This window comes from Erpetoichthys calabaricus, chromosome 6, assembly GCF_900747795.2.
Source record: "Erpetoichthys calabaricus chromosome 6, fErpCal1.3, whole genome shotgun sequence".
NCBI classification, from domain to species: Eukaryota; Metazoa; Chordata; class Cladistia; order Polypteriformes; family Polypteridae; genus Erpetoichthys; species Erpetoichthys calabaricus.
Window position 1 is genome coordinate 172,000,349 of NC_041399.2, and position 14,542 is coordinate 172,014,890.

The following is a 14,542-nucleotide window of genomic DNA, read 5'->3' on the forward strand; positions in this document are numbered from 1 at the left end:
ACACATTTTTTTAAAGATTTTATTACAAATTGTATTTATGCTTACTTCTGTAATGTTTTTCTATAAAAGATGTGCATGCATAATGTTGCTAGGAATCCTTTTGACTATTATAAGTTTATAGGGTTATTATTGTCGTCTGTGCAAAGTACCGCAACATGAAATGCGTTACCACTCTCCAGGACCATGAATAGGGAGTAGGACTAACCTGAAACTGCTGCCTTCCTTATCTGAAAGACCAACCTTAAAGTGTTTCAAACACTCGTGTGGTGACTAAGACTTGATGAGTCACAATTATAACTCATTATACTTTCATGTTCGCTCTTAATGTATTTATCATTATGAGTATACTGTTGTAATTAAAATAGTAATTGGGGAGGTCCCCCTGGTGGCACCCAAGGAATATATCTGTGTATGTGTGTGATTTCTTATAACAATTACACACAATGTGTCCCAAATGTCACCTGTTTATGGTACTGTGATGAAAAGCAAGCCCAGCCAGGAGACCCTCATAATGGATGGAGAATTTTGGTGGATGGGTGTCTTCTTTGTTCCCTTTCCTGGTTGCAATGACATAATGGAAGGACAAAGGGAGACTGCCTTACTGGGGCTGTTTTCTCCCCCAGTTTAACAGGTGGCAGCATCACTCTGCTGAGTGTCAGACCCACAATAACCTGGAGTTGTAGTCCTGATGAAAGCCCAACTGGGTTCCCTGGGCACCACAATGGGGAGCTGCCAGGAGAGGACTTCTCCAATTCAGGGAGGTTCCACCTGATCCAGAAGTGCTTCCTGGGTGTAATGTTGTGACACCTGTATCTGGCATAAAAGAAGCCACTCCACCTTATCCAAGGGAGCTGAAGTCAGGAAAGAAGGAGGAGGACAATACTTGTCTGGGGAGGACTTGAGGAGGAAAAAAATAGGAAGAATTGCACGTTTGTGGAAGAAATCTGGTTGTGAGAAGGTATTTTGTTAAGATAAACAGTCATTTGAAACAAGGACTGGTGTCTATGTGGTTGTGTCTGGGATTTGGGGATCTGGAACACCCCCTCCAGGCCACAGTATCATTATCATCATCATCATTAATGATTTAAGGGCCATGCTTAGCTAGCTGCCCTCCAAATCTTTATCCTTCATTCTTAATAGAGCTGGGTATCCTTTGGTGTGAGTCCCAATCTTTTCTTATCATCTGACACCTCCTCTAGTCACATCTTTTTCAGTCTACCCCTCATTCCTTCCACCTCTATCTTGGTGGCCTTCCAAACCACAATGCTCAGCAATAAAAATATTACTAATAACCTTGGCGGACATGGTGGCACAGTGGATGATGCAGCATCCTAGGTTCAAATCCCACACCTGGTCAGTGCCCATGTTGAGTTGGCACATTCGTCCCGTGTCTGCATGGATGTTTTTTCCAGATCTTCAGAGATGAGCTAGAGTACTTAGCGATACCAAATTAACCTTGTGGTTATGAGTGGTCCTTATCAGGTATAGTTCCAGTCTTGTGCCTCATGTTGCCAGGACAGGCTCTACCTCCCTGTGTTAATGAACAGGATTTAGGGTTTGATTGTTTTATTTTGGGTTAACAGAATTTTTGCTTTCTCTGGGTTTGATTTCCATAAAGTGGCAAAAACAGAAGCCATTTTCTGATCCCCACATGAGGAATTTGTTCAGCAGGCATTGAAACTGACTTGAACAGAGGCCTGTCCATCACAAAACAAATAGCTACATCATTCACACTGGGCCAGTAGGGAGTGACAGACTAGATATGCGCAGCATATCTTCAGCATGTGGGAATAAATTATAGCACATGAGGAAAATACACACAAACACAGGGTAAATAAGACTTAATTACATTTATATAACACTTTTCTAAGCTACTCAAAGCACTTTACATAGACAGTGGGAAGCCACATCAACCACTACCAATGTGAAGAATCCACCTGGATGAGGTGATGGCATTCATTAATGAAGCAGTGCACTCACCACACATTAGCTATTAGGTGGTGAAGGGGTGAGAGGGATAGAAAGCCAAAAAGCGACGTAGATGATTAGATAACCAGAATGACCAGGCCATGGTGGACAATTTAGCCAGAACTTGCCCATGGATCTTTCATTACCACAGAAAGTCAGCACCTCAGTTTTAGAGCACAGTGTCCCCATCACGACACTGGGGGACTGGGATCCACACACAGACCACAGTGAAAGCACCCCCTGCTAACCTCACCGACACCTTTTACATCAACAACTAGAACTTTCCTGGTTGGTCCCACGTCCAAGTACTGGCCAGAGCCAAATATATTTAGTATCAGGTGGATTACCTGTTCTAAAGAGCAGGTAATATGGCTGCTAGCAAATATGGACACTCCACAAACAGTGGCCAGGCTATAAACTGCACTGAGGTACCTGAATATGATTAATTGCTTAATATTGTATATATTTTCTTTTTGTCTGCTCTTTTGTATACACATAAGTTACACTTCTGTTTTAACCTGAAGCCCCAAAGAAGGGAGCCAATCCTTTAAAATATATCAGCTAATAACTGAATATAACACAACAGCTGGGACAAGGGCTGGACATTTTGATTGGTCAATTCACATTCCTTGTGTTGACTTCACAATATTATAAACTGTGTAGATGCCACACGGGCTGGACGGGCATCCCGTCAAGGAGAGGAGATGATTCATTACCCAGACAGAAGACTCCTAATAGGCAGATAAGCATCCCCGGCTGGGAAGGAAAGAAGGAGCAAACCCGGAAGGAAGGATCGGAAAGGATAGACAGACAGCCCATTAAAAAGAAAAGATATCGCTGGGGGTTTGTTATTACAGCAGCACGAAAGATGGCAGCAGCATCGGATATCGGTACCCAGTGGAAAGCAAGTAGGACATGCAGGGAAATGTAGTCCGGCAGAGCAGCCCTGCTGGGGTCACTGGGTGCCACAAGAGGGCGCTGCAGGGAGACAAGCTTCCTGCTGTGATGGACTTCCGTATGACCAGGAAGTGATGATCCTTGGGCAATGGCCCTGGCACAGGAAGTACTCCCGGGTCATTAATAAAAGGGGCCACACTCCCTTAGCCAGGCGAATCGGAGCTGGGAGGTAGTGAGACAACACTCGACTGGAGGAGGGCAGTGCCGTAGTGAGAGAAATTGTAGTGGTGTGAATTGTGGAGAAAGAAAACCTGTGTTTTTGTGCTTTTGTTACTGTTTGGAAGAGTCTGGTCAATAAACCAACCTGTATTTCAATCCAGGACTGTAATTGTGTGTTTGTGTTGAGGTTCAGGGCTCACTGACGCCCCGTTTCCATCACAACTGTTTTCTATTAAGTTCTGTGGATGCAGAGTTTTTTTAAATTTCTCACTCTCAACCATTTTTTCACAGTGTGCTTTTATTCCTCCTCAGGCATCTCACACTCGCACTTCCTTTATCATCGCATCGCCAAGACCAGACCAGTCAAGTGCACCAAAGCCAAACTGAGCAGTCAGAAAACTTTAAGGGACTGGACACACAGGCCTTAGTATTTTATTATATAGTCCATTACAAAAGAATGCATTTCTTATTTTTTGTTCAATATATATACATACAGCATATGTGTATTTGGACATTTTGTCATTCCACTGAGATGCCAGCCCTTCGCTTTGGCAAGCCAGCTCAGTAAGAAAACTGCCATTTGTTTTACAGGAAAGGGAAGAGCATGGAATAGGCTGGCACAGACAACTCTAAAGTTTTTATTTGTCTCACACTGAAAAAATAAGGAAAACATGAAATATATAGGAGCGGGATGGTGACGTAGTGGTAGTGCTGCTGCCTCCCAGTAAGGAGACCTGGGTTTGCTTCGCGGGTCCTCCCTGCGTGGAGTCTGCATGTTCTCCTCATGTCTGCGTGGGTTTCCTCCAGGTGCTCTGGTTTCCTTCCAAAGACATGCAGGTTAGGTGAATTGGTGATCCTAAATTGTCCCTAGTATGTGTTTGGTGTGTGTGTGTGTGTGTGTGTGTGCCCTGCGGTGGGCTGGCACCTTGCCCGGGATTTGTTCCTGCCTTGTGCCCTGGGATTGGCTCCAGCAGACCCCGTGACCCTCTATTAGGATATAGCGGGTTGGAAAATGACTGACTGATGACTGAAATATATATAGCTAGACATAAATGTGGGGTGTAATGTATAAGAAATGCAATCTTCATTATGATACTTGAACAGCTTGTTACCTTTTGAACATTCTAAGCTCTTAACATAATATATTTATTACCTTTTCTATTAACTTTGTATTACATTTTGAGCATTCTAAACCCCTTAATTCATTATATGGTAAAAAAAAAATGTTAAAATGTATATATTATTGAAAACGTCTTCACTATTAAATTATGTACCACTTCAAGGCTGGGAGATAATGACGTCGGACTTTCTGCCATTTCCGAACTTATTTAAACCTGACACGAGAGAATGTGGCGCTATATGTGTACATGTTAATAAAGTAAGTGGCAACTATGTGGTGTTTTACACCACTGTCTGTCTTAGAGCTGTACCTACATTGAGTCATTCCTCCGAATTAAACCTTTTCCCTTCACTAATTGTATTTTCTGTACGAGATTTCTTTGTTATGGGGCACTAGAACCGGAGCCAATCCTGGTAGCATCGGGCGCCGCACGTTACGTCGGTTCAACGCTGTTCACATTCAAGTTCAAGCAAACCGTCTAACTGGCTGTCCCGTTTTTTACCCTCCAAACACATTACTTTTATGGCTGTTTTATGGATTGTTCATATAGTGGGCTTTCGCAAAAGCTTCATAAAGCATTTCAGGACAAATCTTAAATACTAAATAAAAAAAAATCGCACAAGGTTTGCGCGTGTGATTGTGTTAATTGTACACAAATTGTTAAGTAGCTTCAAAAAATCGACATATAAAATAGAGGCTGGCTGAGGTAATAAAATGTGTAAAACGTCTCGCTTAACGAGGGTGTCTTTCTTTCAGGCTCGGCGAGCTGACGAGTAGGGGGTGCTTTTCTTCAACCTAATTTGGTTAAGAATGCTGAAAGTGACATTGGGCCAATTTGCAGTAACAATTGCAGATTGAAAGTCTATTGTTATTATAATGTGCGCATCATTACAGCGGATGATTATCGAACTGACTACATCACAACTATTCTTAATAGCCGGCTTCAAATTAGTAGTCAAATCAGCGCGCCGTTGTGCGTTTCAGTCAATAACACAACTGACCAGTTACGTTTGGAAAATATTGGGGTCGCTTTAAAAATATATCAATGATTCTAGTGTGCATATATTTTAGCAGATTTCAGTATCTGAGAGGAGACAGCAAATTAAAAAAGCGCTCGGTGGCTTATATATCTGATGCGCATATCAGGCAACTTGAAAGTTTAAGCATAATATTATAAACTCTCCTATGATGTGGATCTAACTTGAGAAACCCGAGGCGTTGATGAGCGCAATTAAAAGATAAGCACAGCCTTTAATTAAAATCTATAGGAAATTGATAAAGCGATTATAAGGAGCCGTTATAATGCGTTCTGTAAATCTAATATTTGCCATTCAATTAATGTAATGTTTGCGCCGTTTTACAGTTAACTGTTTACAAAAGTGACCAACGCATCCACTCTGTTTGCTTTGAGTTCCAGCTAATTAGCGCGGTTAAACGTTCTGACTCTTTATTCATGAAGGAGGCAGAGCAAGCTTTATATTTTTTTCTTAAATAGGTTGTTAATAATCACGCCGTTTTTCCCCCAAGAAAAAGCTGTTTTTTTCATGAGTAATATTGTGTACAAATCCAAAACTAGCGATAGGTGAATATGTACGCAGGCTCTTAAGGAGGCGCGTCGGGAACTCTGCCCGGCTTTCAGTGCACAATCCGGCTGAGCGACGCGCTTATTTCACTTCAGCTGACGATCTTATAAAGTTATATTCACCCTCCTGTAGAACTGCAGCATAGCAAAAAATATGACCGCGGAGAAAGAAAGAAAGAAAGAAAGAAAGAAAGAAAGAAAGAAAGAAAGAAAGAAAGAAAGAAAGAAAGAAAGAAGGCGATTCAGTAGCACCGAGCTAAAGAATAAAGTTACATGTCAAACTATACAATGGTCCCAAAATGAAAATAATAAAAGGTGGAAAGATTTCTGAAGTGAGATCATATTGTTACATTACTTTAGTTATAATTTTATTATTGGCTAACGCCGCTGGTTTAGAACTCCAAAGCCCAAATATCGATTTTTCTGCAGTCTGCACTTTCTCCCTGTCCCGCATGGATACTTTTTAACAGAAATTCAAACTTGTTAGGCTAGGAATGAATAAACTGTAAGTGGACGAGATGGACTCGAGAGCTCTTAATTTTTGTTCCTTATTATCGGACTCAGGTCGCCAGGAAAGGTGCCGAGTTGTCATAACTAAATAATGGGGAAGTGCTTGGACCAGGATGTTAAAGTTTTTTTAAAAAGTTAAAGTTTTTTTTCATACCTATCAGGATTAGTAAAATTTGCATTTGTCAGATTATCTATTAATGTGTTCGATAATAAATAAAATGGGACAGGATGAAGGAAGTCGTAAACAGGTAGATGGAAGATGTGCCTTTAAGTGTACACAATCGATATACTGATGATTTTGGTATCAACTTTAAATTTCCGACTGATCGCATATAATCTCAATGTGTCAAGCAGTACTTTAAAATTGATGGGGGAGCAGAGGGAGAATGGCAGCAATCCCGGTTTATGTAATCACCCAACTGGATATTAAGATTTCTAATTTATACATTTGTAACAGTAAAAGAATGTATAGTAGACATGGCAGGTATCTTTCCGAAATAAATAATTAAAGTAGTCATTGCAATTACTGAAGCTACTATTCTCATCATTTTTATCTTTTTTTAATAATTACAAGAGATATTTCTAAAGTCTCAGTCCGTGTGCCAAGATTGAGATTTCAAGTTTACATCTGAGTGTTTCAAGTTCATCTCCTTAATTTTGACTCCGCGCTACCTGTGAGAATCAAAACCGAATTAACAATTACAAATCTGATGTAACAACATGCTCTGTATTTTACGTTCTGACTTTGTCAGTTATATAAAATTACACATTCCATTCTTTGTCTTACACTATTTTATTACAGATACATGTACATACAAATTATGCTTTCGGTTACTAAAACAGCCACCGGTCCAGTTATTTTAAACTTTCCAGCACTTTAGTAAATAATGAGAGCCGTGCAGAGAGCGGGGCACTAATTTCGGAGTGAATAATGTTTGCATGCAGTCTGAAGGTTTCATTAAATGCTAATTGCTGTGTTGGCAAACAAACAGTACTATTTGAGCACAGCCAAAAGAACTTCTTTTTTTTTTTTTTTTTTGTATTTCAACTACGTGCCATCATCATCCTTACAAGCTGCTCTGCTTGTTCCAGCCATTACAGTAATTACAGCCGCTGCGTGAGATCCATACACGCGCTAAACGAAACATCAGCACTTCAATTAAAAAATAAACACTCCATTCTGGGTTTAAGATAACCCCTGGGATGTCCTAACAAACGCAAATGAACCTGCCACAGGGTCTGGCCTTCCGCCGGGTGGTATGTCATTAAAGGTGGTTTCTTTCACTTTAAAAAGATTGTAACTGCGATGTGTTCTTCAGAATGTATTGCAATAACAACATCAATAATAATCATAATTATAAGTGAGCCATAGTTCATCTCTGACATCTGAATATCCTTGCATTTTCTGTACCCAGTTTACCTAAGCTGTGGTTGAGGTTCCCGATAATAAAATTAATCTGAAAAGCTAATGCTATCAGTATTGTTACTTCCGCTATTCCTGTTGAGCTTCATATTATTATTATTATTATTATTGTCGTTGTTGCTGCCTCTTACTATATATATATATATATATACAGTATATTATTTTCTACTACCTTGAGCCCCTTGTCAGGTCACTATAATTTTTTGCTTTCTGTCAGTAATTGGCAAAGCGACTTCTTACTGCGGTGCCAGCGGAAGCGCCCGGCTCCTGACTGATGCGCCCAGCCGACTCGGTCGTCTTTCGAAGACAGGGTGCCTGGTAGAAGTCACCCGGGGTGAGACAGTGTAAGTAGGGAGGTAGTGTGAAAAGCACCTTAAGAGGTTCGTGCACCCGCCCCGCGCGCTGCGGGGGGAGTGACTTGCCCGTCTAGTGTATAAATATTCAAAGAGCCCCTCTCAACTCAGCACACCCACACACATACGCAAACATGCAGTGAAAGAGAGAGAGAGAGAGAGAGAGAGAGGCAGAGAAAGAAAACGAGCGAGCGAGTGAGCGAGCGTGATCGGCTGGCAGTGTAGCCAGCGCTCGGATGGAAACCAAGGATCTGCGGGAGCACGCAACTTGGAAATACACGTCTCCCGCTCCAGTCGGATTTACAGTGTGGTGCTTGCGGCTACTGGAAGTACATCAGCTCCACGGTGGACTGAGCGCGGAGAAGAAAAGTAGCCGGTGTCTGGGAGCAGCTCAGCCATTTTGAGTGGCCGCCTGGAGGCTATTTCTTTTTAAACGCAGTTTTCCCCTCGCATGGTGAGCGCCAGTCCGTAACGGGGCAGCGCGGCGAGAGGCAGCGTGGCTCCACGGACTGCAAAGAGAGGTGCCTCACTGTCTCGCTCTTCTCATCATGGAGTGCTACCTGTTGGAAGTCTACCTGCTGCTCCTGGCACTTGCACTGCTGCAGAGGTCGAGCTGTGCCACCGCGAAGGAGCTCACCTGCCAGGAGATTACCGTGCCCCTGTGCAAAGGCATTGGCTACAACTACACCTACATGCCCAACCAGTTCAACCACGACACGCAGGACGAGGCTGGCTTGGAGGTGCACCAGTTCTGGCCGCTGGTGGAGATCCAGTGCTCACCGGACTTGAAGTTTTTCTTGTGCAGCATGTACACTCCGATCTGCCTGGAGGACTACAAGAAGCCTCTGCCGCCTTGCCGGGGTGTGTGCGAGAGAGCCCGGGCTGGCTGCGCGCCTCTCATGAGACAATATGGTTTTGCCTGGCCCGACAGGATGAGGTGCGATCGGCTGCCAGTCCAGGGCACCCCGGACACGCTGTGTATGGACTACAACAGGACCGATCTGACCACCGTGTCGCCGGCTTTTCCTAAGCCCACCGCACACCCTGGGAAGCCTGCCAACCCCCACAAGAACGGACACGGGCGTCCTGCTTTAGCAGGGGGGAAGCACCGGGGTCAGCCGTCCCAGTGCGAGCCGGGGTGCCAGTGCCGTGCGCCCATGGTGCAGGTCACGAGCGAGAGGCACCCGCTGTACAACCGCGTCCGCACGGGTCAGATCCCGAACTGCGCCATGCCTTGTCACAATCCGTACTTCAGCCCCGAGGAGAGGACTTTTACCGCCTTCTGGATCGGGCTCTGGTCGGTCCTCTGCTTTGTCTCCACCTTTGCCACGGTGGCTACCTTTCTGATTGACATGGAGAGGTTCAAGTACCCGGAGAGGCCCATTATCTTCCTGTCTGCCTGCTACATGTTCGTCTCGGTGGGCTACATCGTACGTCTGATAGCGGGACACGAGAAGGTGGCGTGCAGCCGCGAGTACGAAGTGGAGCACGTCCACTATGAGACCACCGGACCGGCTCTCTGCACCGTCGTCTTCCTCCTTGTGTACTTTTTCGGCATGGCCAGCTCCATCTGGTGGGTCATCCTCTCGCTTACCTGGTTCCTGGCTGCTGGAATGAAATGGGGCAACGAGGCGATCGCTAGTTACTCGCAGTATTTCCACCTGGCCGCATGGCTCATTCCTAGCATTAAATCGATCGCCGTCTTAGCTCTCAGCTCAGTAGACGGGGACCCGGTGGCTGGGATTTGTTACGTGGGAAATCAGAACTTGGACAATCTGCGCGGCTTTGTGCTGGCACCGCTGGTCATTTACTTGTTTATTGGGACAATGTTCCTATTGGCGGGATTCGTCTCTCTTTTCCGAATCAGGAGCGTAATTAAACAAGGTGGCACCAAAACGGACAAGCTGGAAAAACTTATGATCCGAATTGGGATTTTTACAGTGCTCTATACGGTGCCGGCCACGATCGTCGTGGCGTGTTACTTCTATGAACAGCACAACAAACAGAGCTGGGAGGTGACCCATAACTGTGCCTGCTTAGTTGAGCAGGAGGCAAAAAAGCCAGACTATGCCGTGTTTATGCTGAAATATTTTATGTGCCTTTTGGTTGGCATCACTTCCGGAGTGTGGATCTGGTCAGGAAAGACACTTGAGTCCTGGAGGGCTTTCTGCACACGCTGCTGCTGGAGCAGTAAAGGCACAGGAGGCTCCATGTACAGTGATGTGAGCACAGGACTGACCTGGAGGTCTGGCACTGCCAGTTCAGTATCCTACCCAAAACAGATGCCCCTGTCACAGGTTTGAGCAGCAAGGACTGTTGTTTGTGGTCCTGGACAGACATGGTGAGGGAAATTGACTGACTACTGTGCCAGCGTCACAGTCCTGATGGGCTTGGGCTGGATTGGTTAGGTGTGTTTCAAAAGAAATGAAGGTCAGTTAATGCAAGTGTCTCAGACCAGAGCTGGCCACCCAGCTTGGTACCCTTTTAAGTGTCACAAGATTGACTGAGACAGCTCTTTTGGTGTCCTACTTGAGGTTTTGCGCTCTGAGCCCATCCACTAAAAGTGCTCTATATAATAATAACTTGAATGAATGCTATTATTATATTTATAATTAAAGCCCACTGACAGACTAATTTGGGCTGTCAGCTCCATATCCTGACTGGAGTGGCTCACCTGGACTGTCTGCAGGGTGTCCATGTGCAGTTAACTGCTACTGTCAATGACATGGCGCATTTGGATTGCCTTATGTGTGCTCCTGCAAGAGGCAGGTGGTAACTTTTGAGGTGTTTTGGATCTGAGCTGGATGGTCAGCCCCTGTCCTTCACTCACAGTTGAGTTGGACTCAATCTGATTGCTCCAAAAAAAGAAGTGGCAGCATCACAGGTCTAACCGGACATTCCGTCAGCAAATTGCCTCCAGCTTGTGTCCTAGTTATCTCCAATTAGCATTTTAATGGACCCTATTAGGCAGAAGTATAATCTGCTGCCTGAAACAATGTACCTGATCTAAAATGGCTAAATCTGGTCAATTTATATGCACAGCAGCCGGTGAGGGGACAATCTGGGAGGAAGGGCCATTGTGTTGTCTGTCATCCTGCACCGAGAGGATTTTTACTGTCTTAAATCTCAAATGTCCTTAGCAGGAGGCATGTTAGGCTTTGTTTTGGATAAATCACGGTGCCACAAAGGTGTTTGCTGACTGCAATCAAAATGTTAACGATGGTTAAAAAAAAGTAAGCCTTAATTATTGTCCTGTACCCAAATGTTATACGGGTTTTACTGCAAAAAATGTATTTATATAATTATTGTACAAATGTGTAAATGCTGTATATATACAAAGTTATAAACTTGTAAATTTTGTATAAAATGTAGATGTCACTAAGTGAGATCAAATATTTGACTTATATTTTGACAATAAAAAGTCTTTTTTTGATAAATTGTACGCTTGGGTCCATTTCCTGCTGTACAGTTAGGCTTCGCCTAATGGGCTGGCTGGAGGTGCGCTGCTGGGACAACTTAATTGTCCGAGCAGATGGATGCTTTTCTCCCATTCCGTATTGTTCGGCTGTCAAATCGGCCTAATTTATAAGAGCAGGAGGAGGTTATTGAATCAGGGAGAATAACTTTCGTAATTGTTGAACTTTTTACCTGCTTGTCCAATGGCGCAGTACATAATTTCTTAAACGAGGGCCCAGTGAATAGAGTTAATCTGTAGGGAGCGGGCCCCTTTCAGCTTCACATCTTTGATCTTTCTTTTTTGGGGACGAAACATGACGTTTTGTCTGAATTCCTGTGTCTCGGCTCCCAGTATAGCCCCAGCGGCCACCGGGGCGCTTTGAATTGGGGGACCGGCACAGGTTTTGTAGGAGACAGACTTGTAACAGTTAGGGAAAGGGCCTTTTAAGCAGCTTTTCTGTATTGTTGGGGGGACTGCAGGCAGCGAGAAGCGGGCTGCCGTGGTATTGAGCGACGCTGAATGCCCTACAGGTGGTCTCTTCAAATAAGCCCCCCTTTGCGGGACAAGCACACTACAAAATTGTCTAATTAAAGAGAGGAACAAACGAGAGGCCGCCGTTCTTCTCTAGGAGAGAGAAGGAATCACAGTGAGGCAAATGCATGGAGTGAGCCCCCCCATCCTGCCCCAATGGCCCATAAACACACAAGATAGGTTTGTATCTTTTGGCAGTTTTGTATGGGGCTCTGTAAAACTTTCCACGCTGCTCTCCATCCAGAAGTCCTTTCAGAATAAATATTTGTGGTAGCCTTTGGTACAGTTGGGCTGGAAGCCTTCAGGAAGGAACAAAGTTTAAGTACACAAATTGGCCTGCATGGACTGTCTGGTATTTATTATTATTATTATTATTTACATGATGTAGTGTGGAATACATCATTTGTAATTCTGTGTTATAGGCGTAGAGTAGAACACTTGAAAAATTAATTCATTACCATCAGTTTACATAAGAGTTCATCTTCAGACAAGTGGATGTTTAAAAATACTACTACTAATAATGCTGTCAGGCAAGTGCTGTCATTCACCCTTTTTATTCTTATTTTTGAACACACCTTTGCACCCAGCCTGCTAATATACAGTAAGATGGATGCAGTTATTAAATCACTACATAATGTTAGTGCTTTTCCTTACCTGATGTTAAGAATCTGCTTTTTGCACATTTTTCACTAGAAGTGATTGACGCATAACTTTAAACATTTCAATCTAACTTTCAAAAGAAGCCATTCGGCAATTGTAAAAATACATACGCTGTTAACTGACTACGGTTTTAAGGTAAATGCAGCGCTTCCAAATTCTGTATCTCCGTGTGTGTGAATATGACTTCTAGATAGATAGATAGATAGATAGATAGATAGGGCACTATATAATAGGTAGTGTATGCGTGTGTACCGATTTCAGTATTTGTGCTTAAGTCTTACCTAAATTCGAAGAAAAACTTGACTTGACAACACAATGTATTACTACAGCATCTACTATTGTAATGTGTTGTATACAAACAAGCACCCGATCGTTAATGCTGATTACAATACTGCGCCCATCCAACTGAAGTTAATCAGCAGCCTCTCGAGCTATTCGATTGTCTCTTAAAACTCACTAAACTCAAAGTATATTACTAAGTTTCCCCGATGCCGTCATATTAAATTACTTTTTTTCTTTTTAATTTAGTTGTTTCCGGTGGCTTTCTGTGATGTTAGCTGAATGAAATCCTCGTGTGCTTTAATTTCTCGTACAGGTGCCCGTCTGTTTTGGGCGATACAAACCAACTAGACACGCACGACTATTGTGCTGCTCAGAAAAGCTGTAATTTCTTGGGATTTTCGTACAGGCACCTTCATGTCAAGTACACTTTACACCTTGTAGCTGAGAGCTCCGCAGTCACTGACGGGCTCGGGCTGCTCTTTCCAGGTGCGCGTCGGGCAGCCGCTCGGCCTTCCTGTGGCTTTCGTGGCAGCAATTTCGAATGAACGCAGCAGGTCTTTGCGCTCTCTTTGGCTGCAATAATCGTGAAAGGAACTATCGACATGTGCTAAGGCATAAACGGGGTTTCCACCCCACTCAGACAACTTTAAGAATTCGGAACGCGTACTTGCAGATTTTGGGTCCCCTTATAACGTCCCGTTTCGTGCTCCTCTTCTGGTCGGTTTGTTTTCTCAGTCATCCGTTGTGACACGTTGGGAAAGCGCAACGTTTGTCACTGTTTTTTGAGGGAAAGGAGAAAGACTGGAAAACTAAAAGGATTTGTGTAAAGTTACAGACAGGCAGACAGAAGAATAAGAAAAGCAGAAAAATACCTTCATTTATACATGTCGGCTACAGGTAGTGAACGGACATTGCGAATAGGTAAAGAGTGTGTATTTTTTTTAAAAGGCAGCAGTAAACATTCGCAACAGAGATCAAATAAGGAACAAAAATTCGAATAAACAGAAAAAAAGCATAAAAGTAAACGAAATGACCGTAATAAAAAATAATAACAAGAACAGTAATAAACTTGCCTACCTACTGGAGACTTCAGTGGCATTCCATTTAGTGAACATTAGATAAGAGCGCCATCTAGTGGTTCTGAAAGGATGTGCGCTCCCAAAGTCGACTCCTGAACTTAGAAAATATTGCACTGTATTGCAAGTTTTTAAAAATAGAGTGGACTCAAAGTGAAAACTGTCTTCAGTTGTTAACATATTAATAACAACATAATAATAACGAACTACAATAAATGTTTAGTTGGAATAGAAGTGAAATATGTCTTAAGTTGACTGCTATTATAATAATAAGAGGAGAAGAAATGCAAAGTATCAATATCTTTAGTTTGTGTGAAAGGTAAAAAGTTTCTTCAGTTCACTTTTGTGATGATGATGATAACATCAATAATAATATTAATGAACTAATGAAGTTTAGGAAGAAATAAAAAATCGGTATCAATATCTTTAGCTTGTATAAAAATGAAAAATTCTCTTAAATTGAC

General features: G+C 43.1%; 1 protein-coding gene across 1 annotated transcript; it reads left to right on the forward strand.

Moving 5' to 3' along the window:
- The first annotated feature begins 8,170 nt into the window (after window positions 1–8,170).
- On the forward strand, window positions 8,171–11,509 carry fzd8a (frizzled class receptor 8a). The gene has a single exon (XM_028804108.2). The coding sequence runs from the start codon at window positions 8,621–8,623 to the stop codon at window positions 10,373–10,375; it is 1,755 nt and encodes a 584-aa protein (XP_028659941.2). The 5' UTR covers window positions 8,171–8,620; the 3' UTR covers window positions 10,376–11,509.
- The last annotated feature ends 3,033 nt before the right edge of the window (window positions 11,510–14,542 follow it).